The sequence below is a fragment of the Caretta caretta genome, chromosome 23 (genome assembly GCF_965140235.1).
Source record: "Caretta caretta isolate rCarCar2 chromosome 23, rCarCar1.hap1, whole genome shotgun sequence".
Lineage (NCBI taxonomy): Eukaryota > Metazoa > Chordata > Testudines > Cheloniidae > Caretta > Caretta caretta.
The window spans coordinates 5,839,336-5,856,189 of record NC_134228.1 but is presented as its reverse complement, the minus strand read 5'-3'; the positions used below and the strand labels follow the sequence as shown (position 1 = coordinate 5,856,189).

Below are 16,854 nucleotides of genomic sequence, written 5' to 3'. Positions count from 1 at the left end.
GTGTGGAGATAGATAGATAGATGGGTGTATGGGGATGGATGGATGGTTAGATCAGATAGATAGATAGATAGATGGGTGTATGGGGATGGATGGATGGTTAGATCAGATAGATAGATAGATAGATAGATAGATGGGTATATGGGGATGGATGGATGGTTAGATCAGATAGATAGATAGATAGATAGATAGATGGGTGTATGGGGATGGATGGATGGTTAGATCAGATAGATAGATAGATAGATGGGTGTATGGGGATGGATGGGGTGTATAGATAGATGTGTGGGGAGGAATAGCTCACTGGATCGATCACTCTGGAGACTTTCCCACCCCACTTGAGGCTGGGGAGCAGCCCCCCCGTTGCCAGGCTCAGGGGTTCTGCATCCTCCCGCCTGCGGTGGTGGGGGGAGGAAGGACTGGCAGGGGGACCCAGGCAGGGTTGCTACGGAAACCGAGCGCCCTTGGCCTGCTGGGAGCAGGGCTGGGAGTGAGCATGCCCGGTGCCGGGGAATGGGAGGGGACGGAGGCAGCCGGGCGGAGGAAGGACAGGGGAGGCTGGCGCCAGGCTGCAGCAGGGGCCAGAGTGGGCAGGGGCACGCATTGCGGAGTGGGAGGGCACAGACACCCCTCCCCAGCAGAGCGGGGGGCTCAGCTTCATGCCGGGGAGGGAAGGGAGCAGCAGAGAGGAGGTCAGACTAGATGATCATGATGGTCCCTTCTGGCCGTAAAGTCTCTGAGTCTCTGAGATCTGCAGGGCACTGTCTTGCCTGGCACCGTGCCCCCTTCCTCTAGCACCACCGTGGGGCCCGCCTCGCCGTGCAGGGTATCCACGCCCTCTGGGGACCCCCCCCCAGCCGCCCCTCCCCACTGGGCGCCAGGCATGCCCGGGGACGCCGAGGAGATCACCCGTCTGCGCAAGCCCCGCTTCTCCTACGAGGAGAACCAGATCCTGATCCAGGAGGTGCGCGCCCACTACGCCAAGCTGTACGGTGCCCAGAGCCGGCAGGTGACGGTCGCCGAGCGCCGGTGTGTCTGGGAGGGCATCGCTGCCAAGATCAACACCATCACCAGCTGGAAGCGGACGGGCCAGGAGGTGCAGAAGCGCTGGAATGACTTCAAGCGGCGCACCAAGGAGAAGCTGGCGCGGGTGCCCCATTCCACCCAGGGCGCTGGGGGAGCAGCTGCCAGCGAGGAGACCTTCTCGGCAGAGGAGGAAACCATCTTCACCATCCTGGGGCCCGGCGTGGTGATGGGGCCCGGTGGGGCGGAGCAGCACCCCGCAGCCTTCGCCCACAGATACCACCATGGCTCTGGTGAGTGCCCGCCCCAGGATGGGAACGTGCCACCCACCGGTGGGCAGGGCCGACTCCCCCAGCCAGGGACAGCGGTACCACCAGATCTAGGGGGGCTTGGTAATACCCCCTCATGAACCAGACAGTAATTGGGGAATTTGAGGGGGCACTTGGAGCTGCGTCGCCTCACACGGGGCTACCAAGCTAAGCACCGTGGGGTAGAGTCAGAGCTGAGATGAGAGAGCCCGTCTGGTGCCAAGGGAAACCCAGGTGCTGTGGGGTGGGAGCTTAGTAGGGGGCACTCTCCCCTCGCCATCAGTCCTGACCCCAATGTCCCAGTGCAGCACCAGGGGGTGCTGTGCTGCAGGGAGAGGGGTGGGGGCTCAGTAGGGGGGCACTCACAGCTCAGTGTCTGTGCTGACCCCAGTGGGGCAGTAGGGGGCGCTGTGCTGTAAGGAGCGTGGCAGGGGCTCAGCAGGGGGCGCCCTCCCCTTGGTCAATGCTGACCCCTGTAGGGCACTAGGGGGCACCATGCTACAGGGAGCGTGGCAGGGGCTCAGCAGGGAGGGCTCTCCCCTCGGTTAGTGCTGACCCCTGTGGGGCACTAGCGGGTGCTGCACTACAGGGCTGTTGGGTGGGGGCCAGCAGGGGGTGCTCTCCCCTCAGTCAGTGCTGACCCCTTTGGGGCACTAGGGGGCGCTGTGCTGCAGGGACAGGGGTCAGGGGCTCTGTCCCCTGGCAGTCAGCACCAGCCCCCCTACGGTGTGAGGGGGTGGAGTGGGGCCCAGCAGGGGTGCACACACAGTCACTCACAGCGCCCCCTAGCATGACACTGGGGCAAGACAGAAACCTCGACTGACCCACTTGGCTGGCTGCTTCGCCCTGAGCTCTGCCTGGGTGAGCCGAGCTTGCTGGGACTCACGCCATCTCTCAGTGGGGCGGGTCCTTCGGGGCACAGCTAGTTAATTAGTACTGACTGTGCCACCAACCTGCCCTGCTCCTCACAGCTCCACTCCTCACTGCTGCCCGCTCTGGGATCAGAACCCAGGAGTCCTGGGCCCAGGCCACAGCGGGTGCAGGGCATAGGAGGTGGGGGCAGTTCAGCTCTGCTGAGGCGGCCGCTTGTCCTGGCAACAGGACCCCCGTCCCCTCTGGGAGCCAAGCAGGATGGGGTACCAGGAGGCAACCCCAGCTCCAGGACAACTTCAGGAGGGCTAACCTCTGGGGGACGGACGGGAGGGGGGTGGTTCCGCCCCGCCCGGGGGGAATAGACCAGAGGGGACAGTCCCGGCCACCACCACTTCTGGGGAACAGATCCCACCCTTTGGGGGGGACGCACACTTTGGGGAGCGACCTGCCCTGTGTCCAGAGCCCACAGCCGACGCTCTCTCTTCTCTCTCTGCAGAGACGCTGGCTGGGGGCAAGGTCTCCTCCAGCCCCAAGCCCTCGGTCCAGCCCCCGTGCTGCGCCCTGGATGGGGTCCTGCTGCGGCCAAAGGAGCGCGACTCGCCGGCGCCCCCCTCGGTGGAGCCCTCCCTTCAGATTGTGCGGCTGGCACCCTCGCCAGCCGGGCTGGGCTGTCGGCCCCACCCGGGACACTCGCCCACGGAGCAGCTGGGCAGGGAGCGGCCCCTGGGCTCCCCACCCCCCCGGCGCCGGCGTCCGCACTCTGAGCCACCCCCAGAGCCCTCGCTGGATCTCCTGGCTGCCCAGCGGGAGACGGCTGAGGCCATCCGCGACCTGACCTACACCATGCACCACAGCCTGGACCGTCTCACCAACGTGGTAGCCGCCCTCCTGCCCCTCCTCCCGGCCCAGGAACCTGGCCTGGGCGCCCCTCGCGGGGGCCTCTTCCACCAGCAGGCGCCCGTCGGCTCCCCACTGCCAGCACCCCCCACCAAGAGCCCACTCCCCGCCGAGACCTTCACCACCAAGGTGGAAATGTCCTCTGAGCCAGCGGAGAATGCGGGACAATCCCAAGGGGGTCTTCCCGCCGAGGCCCCCTCCTGCTGCAGCTCCCCGCCACTGAAGCGAAGGAAGGGGATCCCCGCTCGGAAGCGTAGGGGGCGCTGGAAGAATCTGTGACTCCCCAGAGCTTGGGGATCCCCCATGGCGGATCCTGCCCCCCAAAGTAGGCGGGTGCAGGGCACCAGCCACGGGACAGCGAGAGTTCAGTCACTTGAAGGGAAGTTCTCCTGCAGCCCCCCCGCAATCCGATCATCCCACATACCCCATGGTGCAGAGGACGCCCCGTCTGCTCTAACAGAGAGCGATTCCCCCTCCACCCCAGGGCTTTGCTACAGTGGATGAGCTGAGTGGTCAGCAAAGCCCTGGCAAAAGGGCTGAATGTGTCTGCAGATGGAAATCGGAGACTGCCACACCCTCTGCCCCAGCTCTGCCGGTGACCCTCAATCCCAACCCACAGGCTCCCCCCAGCTCTGCCAGGGCCCTTCACTCCAGACCCACAGCCCCCTGCCAGCCCAGCCCTGGGCTCCCCCCACCCCCGACCCACAGTCCATCTGCTACTCCTGTAACTGGCCAATGCCACTAAATTGTGTCCAGGCAGGGGCAGGTTTATAACATGGATAAACACTGTCCAGGAGTCAGGTGAGATCCCCAACCCCACAGGCCAGGACTGAGCCCCAGGGCACGGAGAGGCAATTGTTGCCTTCCTCTGGGTTCCCCTTTCACTTCTGTGTCTGTCTTGGTGCTCCCCTGGAGGGATCCGACAACACAACCCCGCCCCATGCCCCAAGGTCGGGATCCGTGTCCAGGCTTCAGACTCCAGGTCTGGGTTCAGATTCAGCATCCAGCCCAAGCTTTGGGGTCCCTCTTGGGGGTCCCACAGTCCCCCCCCCCCAGCGACAGACCACAGGGGTGGGGGGCTTTTATACGCCTGTTAGCAAGGCGCCGGGGAGCAAGGGGTTAACGGGCCAAGTGTCTGTGTGGGGGGGATGGATTTCAGCCCACATGACCGGAGGGGGTGGGGTGTCAGGTCTAGTCTGTCCTTCCTGCGTCACATCCCCCAGAGGTCACCCGAAGGAGGGATAGCGGCAGACACCCCAGGGCCCCTGTCTGGGAAGGCCTCGCTCGGGGGTGCCCATTTGCACCCCTTGGTCCAGACACCCCCCCGCCCCCCGGGACACGCAATAAACTATTTTCATACTGAACCCTGCGACCTGTGGGGCGTCTTCGGGGGAGGGGGAACTGCCGGGGGGGCTATTGGTGTATTGCCACGGGTACCCACTGATCTCACCAGACACCCCTCCATCCCGCCATCCCTCCCTCCACACCCCTGCCCAACCCCTGTCCTGCCCTCCATCTATCCCTACAGCACCCCTCTATCCCTCCCCCCACACCTCTCCCTCCATCCCCCCTACAGACACCCCTCCATCCCGCCACCCCTCCCTCCACACCCCTGCCCAACCCCTCTGTCCCGCCCTCCATCTATCCCTACAGCACCCCTCTATCCCTCCCCCCACACCTCTCCCTCCATCCCCCCTACAGACACCCCTCCATCCTGCCACCACTCCGTCCCTCCCTCCATCTATCCCTACAACACCCCTCTATCCCTCCCCCCACACCTCTCCCTCCATCCCCCCTACAGACACCCCTCCATCCCGCCACTCCTCCCTCCATCCCGCCACCCCTCCCTCCACATCCCTGCCCAACCCCTCTGTCCCACCCTCCATCTATCCCTACAGAACCCCTCTATCCCTCCCCCCACACCTCTCCCTCCATCCCCCCTACAGACACCCCTCCATCCTGCCACCCCTCCGTCCCTCCCTCCATCTATCCCTACAACACCCCTCTATCCCTCCCCTCACACCTCTCCCTCCATCCCCCCTACAGACACCCCTCCATCCCACCACCCCTCCCTCCACACCCCTGCCCAACCCCTCTGTCCCTCCCTCCATCTATCCCTACGACACCCCTCTATCCCTGCCTGCACACCTCTCCCTCCATCCCCCCCTACAGACACCCCTCCATCCCGCCACCCCTCCGTCCCTCCCTCCATCTATCCCTACAACACCCCTCCATCCCTCCCCCCACACCTCTCCCTCCATCCCCCCCTACAGACACCCCTCCATCCCGCCACCCCTCCCTCCACACCGCTGCCCAACTCCTCTGTCCCTCCCTCCCCCCACACCCCATCCTCCATCCCCCCTAGAGACACCCCTCTATCCACCCCCGCACACATTCATCCCTCTCTGCTCCCCCCCACACCCCTACCCCGCCCCTCCACCCCCCAACACCCCTCTAACCATTCCTCCACCCCCACCCCTTTGTCCATCCATCCCCACACTCCCACATCTATCCAGACCCCACCCCACCCCCTTTCTGCACCCCTCTCTCCCACTGCCCCACACACATGCCATTCCCAGCCCCAGCACGCCCCTCACCGGGGTATCTGGCCTCCAGCCCCTCCCAGGGTCGGGGGCTGCGGTTGCAGCGGGCGGGCCGGTCCCCCCTTGGGGGCCGACCGGGTGGGGAGGGGGGTCACACGCGGATGGATCCTTCCCCAACCCCCGTTTCCCCCAGACTGGGCCGGGTCCGCGGGGCGCCGCTCGGCCACCTGGGGGTCGGGGGGGCCGCGGGGCATTCTGGGAATCGTAGGCTCTCTCGCACCCCCCCGTGGCAGGACGGAGCTATTAACCCTTCCGGGGCTGGAGCCCCGCCGGCTTCCCCAGTCAGGGCGAGAGGGAGCGAGGGCCGCGCCCCGCCGGGGCCAAACCCGTCCTGAAGGAGGGATGGGAGGAGAGAGAGAGAGAGAGAGGGAAGGTAGAAAGAAGGATGGATGAGTGTGAAAGGAAGGATGGACGGCCGGACGGCAGGCGCTGGGTGCGAGGGGCCAGTGCTTGGGGCAGGGGTGACTCTGAGCCCCCCAGGCAAGGAAGAGGGAGGGTCTGTGTGTTTGGTGCCACGCGGTTCGCTGGGTCCCACCCCAGAGGTGGCTGCATTCAGGCCTCTATCCCGCCCCACCCCTACTCCTTGGAAGGCGCCGGTCGACCACCCCTCGTCCCCCTCTCATTTACTGCATGGCCTCCTCCCTGCCCCCTGCTGGGGCAAACCATTGGGGCAGGGGGCGCTCCATAGGGGGCACTCTCCCCATCCAGAGCCTCCGGGGGGGTGACTCCAGCCCCTCAGCTGTGGGGCGGGGGTCAAACCAGCTGGGAATGAAGTGGGGAGCCCCTGGGTTGCTGCTATCACTGTGCGATCTGGTGGGGCCAGCCTCAGTGCGATGTGGGATGGGGGCTGGGAGCCGGGAGCCAGGATGCCTGGGTTCTATCTCTGGCTCTGGAGGAGGTGTGGGGTCTAGTGGTTGTGGGGCGGGGCTGGGAGCCAGGACACCTGGGTTCTATTCCTGACTTTGGAAGGGGAACGGGAGCTAGGCCCCGGCTCTGCCACTGACTCACTGGGTGACCCTGGTCAAATCCCTTTGCTGCGCCAGGCCTCAGTTTCCCCCCTTAGTATAACAAGCCGGGGAGAGGAAACTGCACCAAAACATTCATTAACAACATCCTTAACCACCCTGGATGGGCTCTCACGAATGGCCCGTACTCCCGCAGGCGGGGGGAGGGGTCCGGCTGACGACCCCAGGCCAAGGCGGGGGAGGGGTCCCAGCCAGGCATGTGCCCCTTTAAGACGGCCCCGGCGGGCGGGACTACATGTCCCAGCAGGCGCCGCGGCGGAGTTATGTAAGTTTCTCCATGAGCAGGGCAGCAGCCGCAGCGGGCGGCGGAGCGCGGACCGGGCCGCTCCTAGGCTGCGCGGGGCCCTGCGCGGGGCGCGCAAGGCGCGAGGGGGCGGCGGCGGCGGCGGCGGCGGCACCATCATGGCCGCGGTGCAGGCGTCCCGCCGGCAGTGGTGTTACTTGTGCGACCTGCCCAAGATGCCGTGGGCCATGATCTGGGATTTCAGCGAGGCCGTGTGCCGGGGCTGCGTGAACTTCGAAGGGGCCGATCGCATCGAGTTCCTCATCGAGACGGCGCGGCAGCTCAAGCGCAGCCACGCCATGCAGGACGCCCGCTCGCCGGGGCCCCAGGCCGTCAAGCATGCCAAGGACGGAGGGCCCCTGGACAGGGCCGGGCTGGAGCGCTACGAGCGGGCCCGGGGGCCCGGCGACTACACCCTCAGCCCCCGGCTGCCCAACGGCCTGGCCCGGGCGGAGGACGGGGGGCCCGAAGGCAGCCGGCAGAGCCCCACCGCCCGGCGGGCGCTGATCGGCCCCGTGCCGCCCAGCTTGGGGCTGATGGGGGCGCCGCAGGGCTTGCTGGCCGCCGTGTCGGGGCTGGGGGCCCGGGGGCCCGGCTTGGGCTTGGCCACCTCCTCGCCCCTCCTGGGGGAGCTGGGCAAGGCGCGGGGGCCCTACGGCGAATACGAGAAGCAGCGCAATGTGGAGTGCCTGGCCGAGCTGAGCGAGGCCCTGCGGGGCCGGGCGGAGGAGTGGCACGGCAAGCCCAAGGCGGTGCGGGAGCAGCTGCTGGCCCTCTCGGCCTGCGCCCCCTTCAACGTGCGCTTCAAGAAGGACCACGCGCTGGTGGGGCGTATCTTCGCCTTCGACGCCGCCCCCCGGCCCGGCTATGAGTTCGAGCTGAAGCTCTTCGTCGAGTACCCGTGCGGCTCGGGCAGCGTCTACGCCGGCGTCCTCGCCTTGGCCAAGCAGATGTTTCACGACTGCCTCAAGGACCCCGGCAAGGTGATCTCCTCCGGCTACAAGTACCTGGAGTACGAGAAGCGCCACGGCACCGGGGACTGGCACCTGCTGGGGGAGCTCTTCACCGAGGGTGTCCGGTTCTTCCGGGACCCCCCGGCCCCCGAGGCCCTGCCCCAGCAGTTCCTAGACAGCAGCTGCGCCATGCTGCCCAGCGCCCTGGTGCGGGCCATGCCGCCCCGGGCCGTCATGCGGCGCCGCAAAGCCTCCCCGGAGCCGGAGGGCGAGGGGGGCGCGGCGGGCAAGCTGACGGGCGAGGAGCAACAGCAGAGGCAGAACTGGCTTCCCCAAGGCTCGGCCGGGATCTACTCGCCGGGCATGGCCCACCTTGCCACGCCCGCCGGCCAGGCCCCCGGGCCCGAGGGCGCCCTGCGCAACGACCCCTCGCCCATCACCGCGCTGAAGAACGTCGCCGACGCCCTGGGAGCCGGGCAGTCGCCGAAGGACGCCAACCCCGTCCACTCCACCACGGCCCGGCAAAACAGCGCTAGCCCTGCCTCGCCCGCTGCCTCGACCCAGCACCGGCTGGTCCCCCGCAATGGCGAACCTGGGCAGGCGCCTTCCTCGTCCTCCTCTTCCTCCGGGGCCCACTCGGCCGGCGGCACCGACTCGGCCGGTGCCCAGAGCGCCCCCGATTCCTCGGGCGGCCCCAGCAGCGCCCCCCTGTGCTGCACCATCTGCCACGAGCGGCTGGAAGACACCCACTTTGTGCAGTGCCCGTCGGTGCCCTGTCACAAGTTCTGCTTCCCTTGCTCCCGCGATTTCATCAAAGCCCAGGGGGCGGCCGGCGAGGTCTATTGCCCCAGCGGGGAGAAGTGCCCCCTGGCTGGCTCCAACGTGCCCTGGGCCTTCATGCAGGGAGAAATCGCCACCATCTTGGCCGGAGACGTGCGAGTCAAAAAGGAGCGTGATCCGTGAACCGAGAGCCGGGAGGGGGGATCGTGGGGGATCCCCCCTCGCCTGTGATCTGGGGGCCCCCTGGCAGCAAGAGGCCTCAGGAATAACTGGCGCTACAATTAACTTATTGCCCTTTTTAACCTTTCCCAGTCTGGGGCCCTGTGTATAATCTATTTTTTAATATTTCCATAGCACTCTTATATATGAGGTCATATCTACATAACCGACTGGGGGGGGGGGGATTGCGTGTGTGTTTGGGGGGAGATGGGAGGGTTTGCTACATAGCAGCATAAAGGGTTTGAGGGTGGGAGTGGTAAGGGACAGAGCGAGGCCCAGAGCCTGTTTTGGGCCACCCTGGAGATGGAATCTCTCTTTTCCGCCCCAGAGGGTATGCAACTGGGGCAGGGACTCCCTGCCTGTCTGCTAATGTGTCTCAGGCCTGGCAAGGGGTCACCCCTGGGGTGAGGGTGCCATGTGTCAATATCCGTGGCTCACTGGGGCTGCGGCTCCTGCCAGTCGATGGAAGCAGCTGAGAACCCACAAACTCGCTCCATGCGAGGAGGGGGGAGAGGGATGTGAGCTTTGCCTGTCACGGTCCTGGGTCCGGATCGCAGCTGGTACCCCCTAGAGGGGAATGGCCCCATATCCCATCCCTTGCTCGCTCTCCCAGCCAGGGGGGCAGTCCGGGCCTTGGGGCCAGACTCTGGGCACCTTGTTTAGCAGCTCAGCTCCTGGCATTCTGGGTTCCAAGGTTTGGGGAACTCTTCCCCCCCCCCCCGCCCCTCTTGTGGGTTCCCCAGCCGGGCCCATAAGGGAGCCCCCCTTCCCCCGGGGAGAGCAGCACAGGGACCCTGTGAGGTGAAGGGTGACCAGCTGTGCCTCCTTGCCACCCAACTACCTGTGCCAGTCTGCTCACTCCTGACTTGCAGCCCCCTGCTAGCACAGCCCTGGGCTCCCCCCAGCTCTGCCGGTACCCCTCACTCCCAACTTGCAGCCCCTTGCCAGCCTAGCCCTGTTTCCCCCGCCCCCAGCTCTGCCGCTGACCCTCACTCCTGACCTGCATCCCCCTGCTAGGCCAGCCCTGGGCTCCCCCACTGGCTTGGCTGATGCCCCTTGAGCCCGACCCGCAGCCTGACTGGGAGCCACGAGCAGAGGTTGCTTGGCTGAATGGTGTGGATGGGAGGGGGGGGGAGTGAACGAGACCCACCAGACTAATGTCACGTGAGCCCTCAGTAGCGCACAGAGTTACAGCTGAGCCCGCAGCGAGAACTAACCCCCCCACCCCCCCGATATTCAGGGGCCAGTGCACAGCCATTCCCCACTAATCCTTTTGAGCGGGAGTCAGGACTCCTGGGTTCAATTCCCTATATGGGGCTAAAGCTGGGAAGACACTGCCCTGGAGAGATTTGAGGTTCCTGTTATTTGAATGGGGGAACCCCAGCTTCCTTGGCCAGAGAAACAGTTTTGAGAGGAGATGGGGTTGATTTACAGTAGGGCCTACCTTTATTGTTGTTGATGATTGTAGGATCCAGGCTGTCTGGGAAGGAGACAAGGGGATGACAGCCAAGATTCCTGGATTCTGTCCCCAGCTTGGGGAGGGGAGTGGGGTCTAGTGGTTAGAGCAGGGGACTGGGAGCCAGGACGCCTGGGTTCTATCCAAGGCTTTGCTACAGGTTTGCTGTGCAGCTGTGGGCTAGATACTTCACCTCTCCGGGCCTCAGTTTCCTTCTGTCAAGTGGGGAGGCTGGCCCTGTAACTGCTCAGCCAGCCTAGGGCTGCGATGTCCCCCTTTTGTCAGTGCTCCTCTTTCAGAGCCCCCCAGTAACAACCCAGGGGCACTCCTGAATCCCCATGACAACAAAGATCCTTGTGCAACCCTACAATAACAAACCGGCATCCCGTGTCTCCAAGGACAAAATTCATAAGCAGTGGGGAAAAGGAAGAGGAGCAGTTCTGTGGGTGACCCCTCCCCCCAGCTCAGCCAGCGGCCCCTTTAAGGGGTCCTCACTGATTTCCGGTCCCCACCCCCACCACTGGATTTCCATCGTAGGCAACAAGCGTTCCTTGGTGGGCAGCACAGCGACCTGAGATGGCCTGGACACCCCAGGGAGCTGGGAATAAGGGGGTGGGAGAGAAAAGTGCCTAGACCCCGGTTTCCATGGGGGACTGACCTCCCCGCCCCCTCCCCCCCACACACGCACCCCGTGCTCCCTGGGGCAGGGGAATCTGAATACCAAAATGCTGAGCAGACGCACACGGAAATGGGGCCACGTCTGAGGGGCTGTGTGCTGGGGGCACCCTGTGGTGTGGGTGGGCCAAAGGTAAAAAGGGTCTGGGGCAGGGGAATAGAAGATTCCCTCTCTTTTAACTGCTCCCCTGCCATGCCTGGCTTGGGGGCCCCATGGATCTGTCCTCACCTGGCTTGGGGGCCCCATGGGGCTGTGTCTTGGCTGGGAGGTTATTTGGGGGGAGATTCTTGTGTGGGGGGGTCCCACTGGGTCTCCCTGCCATGCCTGGACCCAGCGGGATGGGCCAGGGAGGCTCCTATGGGTGCAATGGGGGAGCAGGTGTCTGGAGGGGGGAGTGTAGGACACGGGGGTGTCTGATGAGGGGACACTCCCAGCTTCAGGCACCTCTGGGGGTGGGGGGGGGGAATCAAATCAGCTTGTGATTCTCTTTGTTTTTTGTCAATAAACTGATTCTTCTGTTTGTTTTTGTTTAAAGAGCAGGTTGGCTGGTTCTTGGGGGAGGCAACGGGGGGGGGGGCTTTCCTTGGGGGGGAGGAGGGCAGTTGCCAGGGCAGTAACAAGATCGGGGGGCATGAAGCAGATGCTGGGAACACCCCTACCTTGTACCTGGGATGTGTTCAGTTTTAAGGAGCTAAGCGGGGGGGGCTGGGCAGTGTTTGCATGGGAGTCCCTCGAGGGGGAAATTCCAGGTGCTGCAGGGAGCAGCATGGGAGCGCAGCAGGGGGCGCTCTCCCCTGGCTCTCAGTGCCAGCCCCAATCCTCCGGTACAACGCTAGGGGGCGCTGTGCCTCAGGGAGCAGGGTAGACTCAAGGGTTAGTGCGCAGGGCTGGCAGTCAGGACTCCTGGGTTCCTTTCCCGACTCCGCCACTGACCTGCTCTGAGCTGGGCAAGTCCCTTCTGCCCTCTGGGTCTCGTGGGCCCATCGGCCCCGGGGGCTGTTCTGAGCATGGAGATCCTAGAATCCCAGGGCAGCCTTGGCCTCTCCCGGTACTGGGACAGTGCATGGGGCCTGCCCCTCATCTACTCCAATCCCTCTGGGGCCCAGGGCTAGGAAATCTGGTAACGTTTGATGCCAGGAATCAGTCCCACAGATGGTGCCAGCGAGGCAGCCCTGTGGCCCGACTACCCCCGGGTTCCCACTTGCTGCCCCTGCCTGGGAGGGACCCCCACAGCCAAAAGGGGGGCTCGGGACCCGGGGCCTGTTCAGTCCTCAGCTGCTCTGCTGGGGCTGCCAAGGAGGGACCTGGCTAGTGCCGGTGAGGGGGGTGCATCCCTCCTGAGCCAGCCAGTGCCCCACCCTGGGGCTGGATGGGAGCCAGTGCCCCCTAGGGGAAAGGCCCCATGCACCATTCCCTGTCCCAGCCAGTCCCTGCCCAGGGGCTCTATCTGCAGGACACTGAGCATGACCCACCCCCCCATTTCTCAGACCTCTGCGTTGGCTCAGTCCCTGGGTGCTGGCTTGGGCAGGGTGCAAGGGCCCATTGCAGTGACCCAGTCAGCCAGCAGGGGGAGCAAGTCTCATGTACCTCCAGGTGTCAGCAACAGCTGGGGTCGGGCCAAGAACAACCTGTCTCCTGCCTTGTATGGGGCTGCAGGGGCCCTGCACTGAGGACTGGACAGGCCCATGGCTCTGATCTGGGGGGTGGATCTGGGGCTAGATGGGTCCTGGCTTTGATCCGTGGGCTAAATACAGGGCTGGATGGGCCTGTGGCTCTGATCTGGGGGGTGGATACGGGGCTAGATGGGCTGATGGCTCTGATCTTGGGGGCGGGGGGTGGATACGGGGCTGGATGGGCCCGAGGCTCTGATCCGGAGCATTTCCTTGTGGGGTGACGAGGTGAGCCAGAGGTGGGAGAGGCCTCTGAGTAGGGTTGCCAACTGTCTAATTGCACAAACCCAAACACCCTTGCCCCTCCCACTGCCCTGCCCCTTCCCCAAGGCCCCGCCTCTGCTCACTCCACCCCCCCATTCCTCTGTTGCTCACTCTTCCCCGCCCTCACTCACTTTCACTGGGCTGGGGCAGGGAGTTGGGGTGCAGGAGTGGGTTGGGCTTGGGGCATGGGGCCGAGGGGTTCGGTGTGTGGGAGGGGGTTCCAGGCTGAGCCTAGGGCCAGGGATTTGGGGTGTGGGAGGGGACTGCAGGCTGGGGCAGGGGGGTTGGGGTGTAGGAGGGGGTGCAAGGTGTGGGAGGGGGCTGGGGCCGGGGGTTGGGGTGCAGGAGGGGGTGCAGGTTTTGGGAGGGAGTTTGGGTGGGGGAGGGGGTTTTGGGATGAGCCTGGGGCAAGGGGTTGCGGAGCAGGAAGGGGTTCAGGGTTTGGGCTCTGGGAGGGAGTTTGGGTGCGGGAGTGGGCTGGGGCAGGTCGTTGGGGTGCAGGGAGGGTTCAGGGCTGGGGCAGGTCGTTGGGATGCAGGAGGGGGTGCGGGCTCTCGGAGGGAGTTTGGGGGGTGGAGGGGGCTCTGGGCTGAGCCTGGGGCAGGGGGTTGGGATGCGGGAGGGTGTTCATGATGTGGGTTCTGGGAAGGAGTTTGGATGAGGGTGGGGGCTCGGGCAGGGAGGTGCGGGATCCGGCCCGACAGCACTTTCCTCAGGCAGTTCCCGGAAGTGGCCAGCATGTCCGGTAGCAGCTCCTAGACTCAGGGGTGGCCAGGAGGCTCTGCACATTGCCCCGCCTGCAGGCACTGCCCCTGCAGCTCCCATTGGCTGTGGTTCCCTATTCCTGGCCAATGGGAGCTGCAGAGTTGGCTCTCGGGGCAGGGGCAGCACGCGCTGTGGAGACCCCCTGGCTGTGCCTCCTAGGAGTTGCTGCCAGACATGTTGGCCGCTTTTGGGAGCCACGCGGGGCCAGGGCAGGAAGGGAGCCTGTCTTAGCCCTAACAACGAGGCGTCTTTGTGGGACCTTAGAGACTAACAAATTTATTTGGGCATAAGCTTTTGTGGGCTAAAACCCACTTCATCAGATGCATGGAGTGGAAAATACAGTCAGCAGGTATAAATACACAACACATGAAAAGATGGGAGTTGCCTTACCGAGTGGAGGGGTCAGTGCTAACAAGGCCAATTCAATTAGGGTGGATGTGGCCCATTTCCAACAGTTGACAAGAAGGGGTGAATATCAACAGAGGGAAAATTACTCCTTGTAGTGACCCAGCCACTTCCAGTCTTTATTCAGGCCTAATTTGATGGTGTCCAGTTTGCAAATTAATTCCAGTTCTGCAGTTTCTCTTTGGAGTCTGTTTTTGAAGGTTTTTTCTTGAAGAATTGCCACTTTTAAGTTTGTTATTGAATGTCCAGGGAGCTTGAAGTGTTCTCCGACTGGTTTTTGAATGTTACAATTCTTGATGTCTGATTTGTGTCCGTTTATTCTGTTGCGTAGAGACTGTCCGGTTTGGCCAATGTACATGGCAGAGGGGCATTGCTGGCACATGATGGCAGATATCACATTGGTAGATGTGCAGGTGAACGAGCTCCTGATGACGTGGCTGATGTGGTTAGGTCCTATGATGGTGTCCCCTGAATAGATATGCGGACAGAGTTGGCACCGGGGTTAGTTGCAGGGGTTGGTTAGTGTTGCTGTTGTGTGGTGTGTGTAGTTGCTGGTGAGTATTTGCTTCAGATTGGGGGGCTGTCTGTGAGGACTGGCCTGTCTCCCAAGGTCTGTGAGAGTGAGGGATCGTCCTTCAGGATAGGGTGTAGACCCTTGATGATGCGTTGGAGGGGTTTTAGTTGGGGGCTGAAGGTTACGGCTAGTGGCGTTCTGTTACTTTCTTTGCTGGGCCTGTCCTGGAGTAGGTGACTTCTTAGCCCCGCTGCACCACCGGACTTTTAGTGGCCTAAAATCTCCCGGATTGGCTTCAGTAGCCTCCAGGAGATGGAGCCCGATTCTGGGAGACTCCTGGCCAAACCGGAAGGGTTGGCGACCCTAGCTCCCAGCTGTGCTGCCAGGGAGTCCCGCGGCCCTTCGAGCCCGACTGGCATGGGGCTGTGGGCCTGGCACCGGCCCTGCACTGTCCCACACGTCCCAGGGCTGCAGCTGCAGAGGGCCGGACGGCAGGACTGTTTGGGGTGTGGCTGTGTCTGCTGCTGGCCACCCCAGCCTGTCCGTGGGGTGAGGGAAAGAGACTCCCCACCCTCTGCCACTTCCCTCGCCTGGCAGCTGGGGCTGGCCCCAGTGCGGCTCTAGGGCCCTGTGCTGGTGGTGACAGCTCGCCCCGTGCCTTGGGCTGTGCCTCAGCCAGGGCTGCCCAGTGCCCCATAGTGCCGGCCCCTGCCGCAGTGGGGCGGGGCCCGCGGAGCGCCAGGGGCCAGGCCGGGCAGGGACTATGCGATAAGCCCCAGGAACTGGTGATAAAGGTGACCGCACCCCCCTCCCAGCTGTGCCACTCCCCCACCCCACCCAGCACGTCCGCCCAACCCACCTGGGGGGGTGAGTCAGAGATGGCCAGAGTCGGGTGTCCCCCCCCCGACCCCATGCCTGTCCTGCCCCCTGCTCTGCCCCTCTCCTCCCTGCCAGCTTGGTGTGGTTCTGGGTGCGTTCCCCCTCCCACCCTCAATGCCCCAGTGCTGGGGTCTGGACAGGGACCCCCCAATCCACTCCCCTGGGGCTGAGACCCCCCCTCCGCCCCGGACACTGACACTGCCCCACATCCACAGTAACGTCTGCAGGGGCCTTTGAGATCCACATGGGAAAATTCCCCCCCTCCCCAGCTCTTCCCCCACCTCCTCCCCTGCCCCTCTGGAGCTCAGCCCCCCCCCCCCCCCACACACACACACACACGAGGGGCCAGTCTCAATCTGAGCTGCTTTCTCCCATGGCAGCTGACACCCCCCCCCCCCCCAGCTCTGGTCCCCCCTGTGATCTACTGGGCAGGGATGGGGGCTGATGGGCAAGGCCCCTGGAGGGGGCTGGGTCTCCCAGGGATGTGCTGTGCCCACATGCCTGGCATCTCAATGCCCTCCCCTGCTGAGCTAGAGGGGGTCTGGATGCCCCAGCAGGATGGGGGGAGCAATGGGGGGTGATGTGGGGGACTCTGAGCTGTGGGAGGGGGATGGAGGGGGCCTGAGCCATGAAAGGGAACGTGTGTGTGGGGGGGTCACAACAGTGCAGGAGGGTGGAAAGGTGTGGGGGGGGTCAGGACTATGCAGGAGGGGTGTTGGGGGATATTGGCTCTGTGCCCCCAAACCCGTGTCCCCCTCCCCCAATGTCTGCCCCCCGTCCGGCGTCCCCCTGACTCCAGGCTAGGCCCTGCTCTGCTCCTGCATCCGCTACCCAGCTCCAGCGAGGGCCCACACCGGCCCCGCTCTGCCCCTCGGCGGGAGGTCAGGAGCACCCGGGGCACAGCACCACGGGCACAGAGCCCGGCTGTGCTGGCGGATGCCATCTGACCCCTCTGCTCCAGCGACGTGGCGAATGGGAGCTGCCTGCCCCCGGCCTGCCCCATCCACGGGGCCTTCTGCGCCCCCCCAGCCTGGCGAAGCGGGCCCGCCCCTTGGCACAAAGCTGGCCGGTTCTCAGAGCCTGTCCTCCCCCGCTCGCTGTGGGTTCATGGTGCATCAGGCCGGGAGGGGCCATCAGATCGTCTAGTTCCCCCTTGGCTACGCCCCCGGCCAGCGAATTGGCCCCTGTACGGAGCCCAACCACTTGTGTGTGACTCTGGCGTCTCTTCCCAGACAACTCCAGATGGAGACTCCACTGCTCCCCGTGC

The 16,854-nt window shown here is 64.5% G+C and overlaps 2 protein-coding genes across 2 annotated transcripts; both read left to right on the top strand.

Moving 5' to 3' along the window:
• The first annotated feature begins 528 nt into the window (after positions 1 to 528).
• Positions 529 to 4,459, top strand: MYPOP (Myb related transcription factor, partner of profilin). The gene is made up of 2 exons (XM_048833332.2): positions 529 to 1,310; positions 2,695 to 4,459. Exons 1-2 carry the CDS (start codon positions 878 to 880, stop codon positions 3,372 to 3,374), a joined length of 1,113 nt encoding a protein of 370 aa, XP_048689289.2. The 5' UTR covers positions 529 to 877; the 3' UTR covers positions 3,375 to 4,459.
• A 2,366-nt stretch (positions 4,460 to 6,825) lies between these two features.
• On the top strand, positions 6,826 to 11,490 carry IRF2BP1 (interferon regulatory factor 2 binding protein 1). Its single transcript, XM_048833183.2, has one exon. It carries the CDS (start codon positions 6,841 to 6,843, stop codon positions 8,920 to 8,922), a length of 2,082 nt encoding a protein of 693 aa, XP_048689140.2. The 5' UTR covers positions 6,826 to 6,840; the 3' UTR covers positions 8,923 to 11,490.
• The last annotated feature ends 5,364 nt before the right edge of the window (positions 11,491 to 16,854 follow it).

Excerpts from the sequence above, each read along its gene's own strand:
- MYPOP (XM_048833332.2), top strand. The coding sequence starts at position 878 with ATGCCCGGGGACGCCGAGGAGATCACCCGTCTGCGCAAGCCCCGCTTC. Across the intron at positions 1,311-2,694 it reads CAGATACCACCATGGCTCTG|AGACGCTGGCTGGGGGCAAG; the intron begins GTGAGTGCCCGC and ends CTCTCTCTGCAG.
- IRF2BP1 (XM_048833183.2), top strand. The coding sequence starts at position 6,841 with ATGGCCCGTACTCCCGCAGGCGGGGGGAGGGGTCCGGCTGACGACCCC.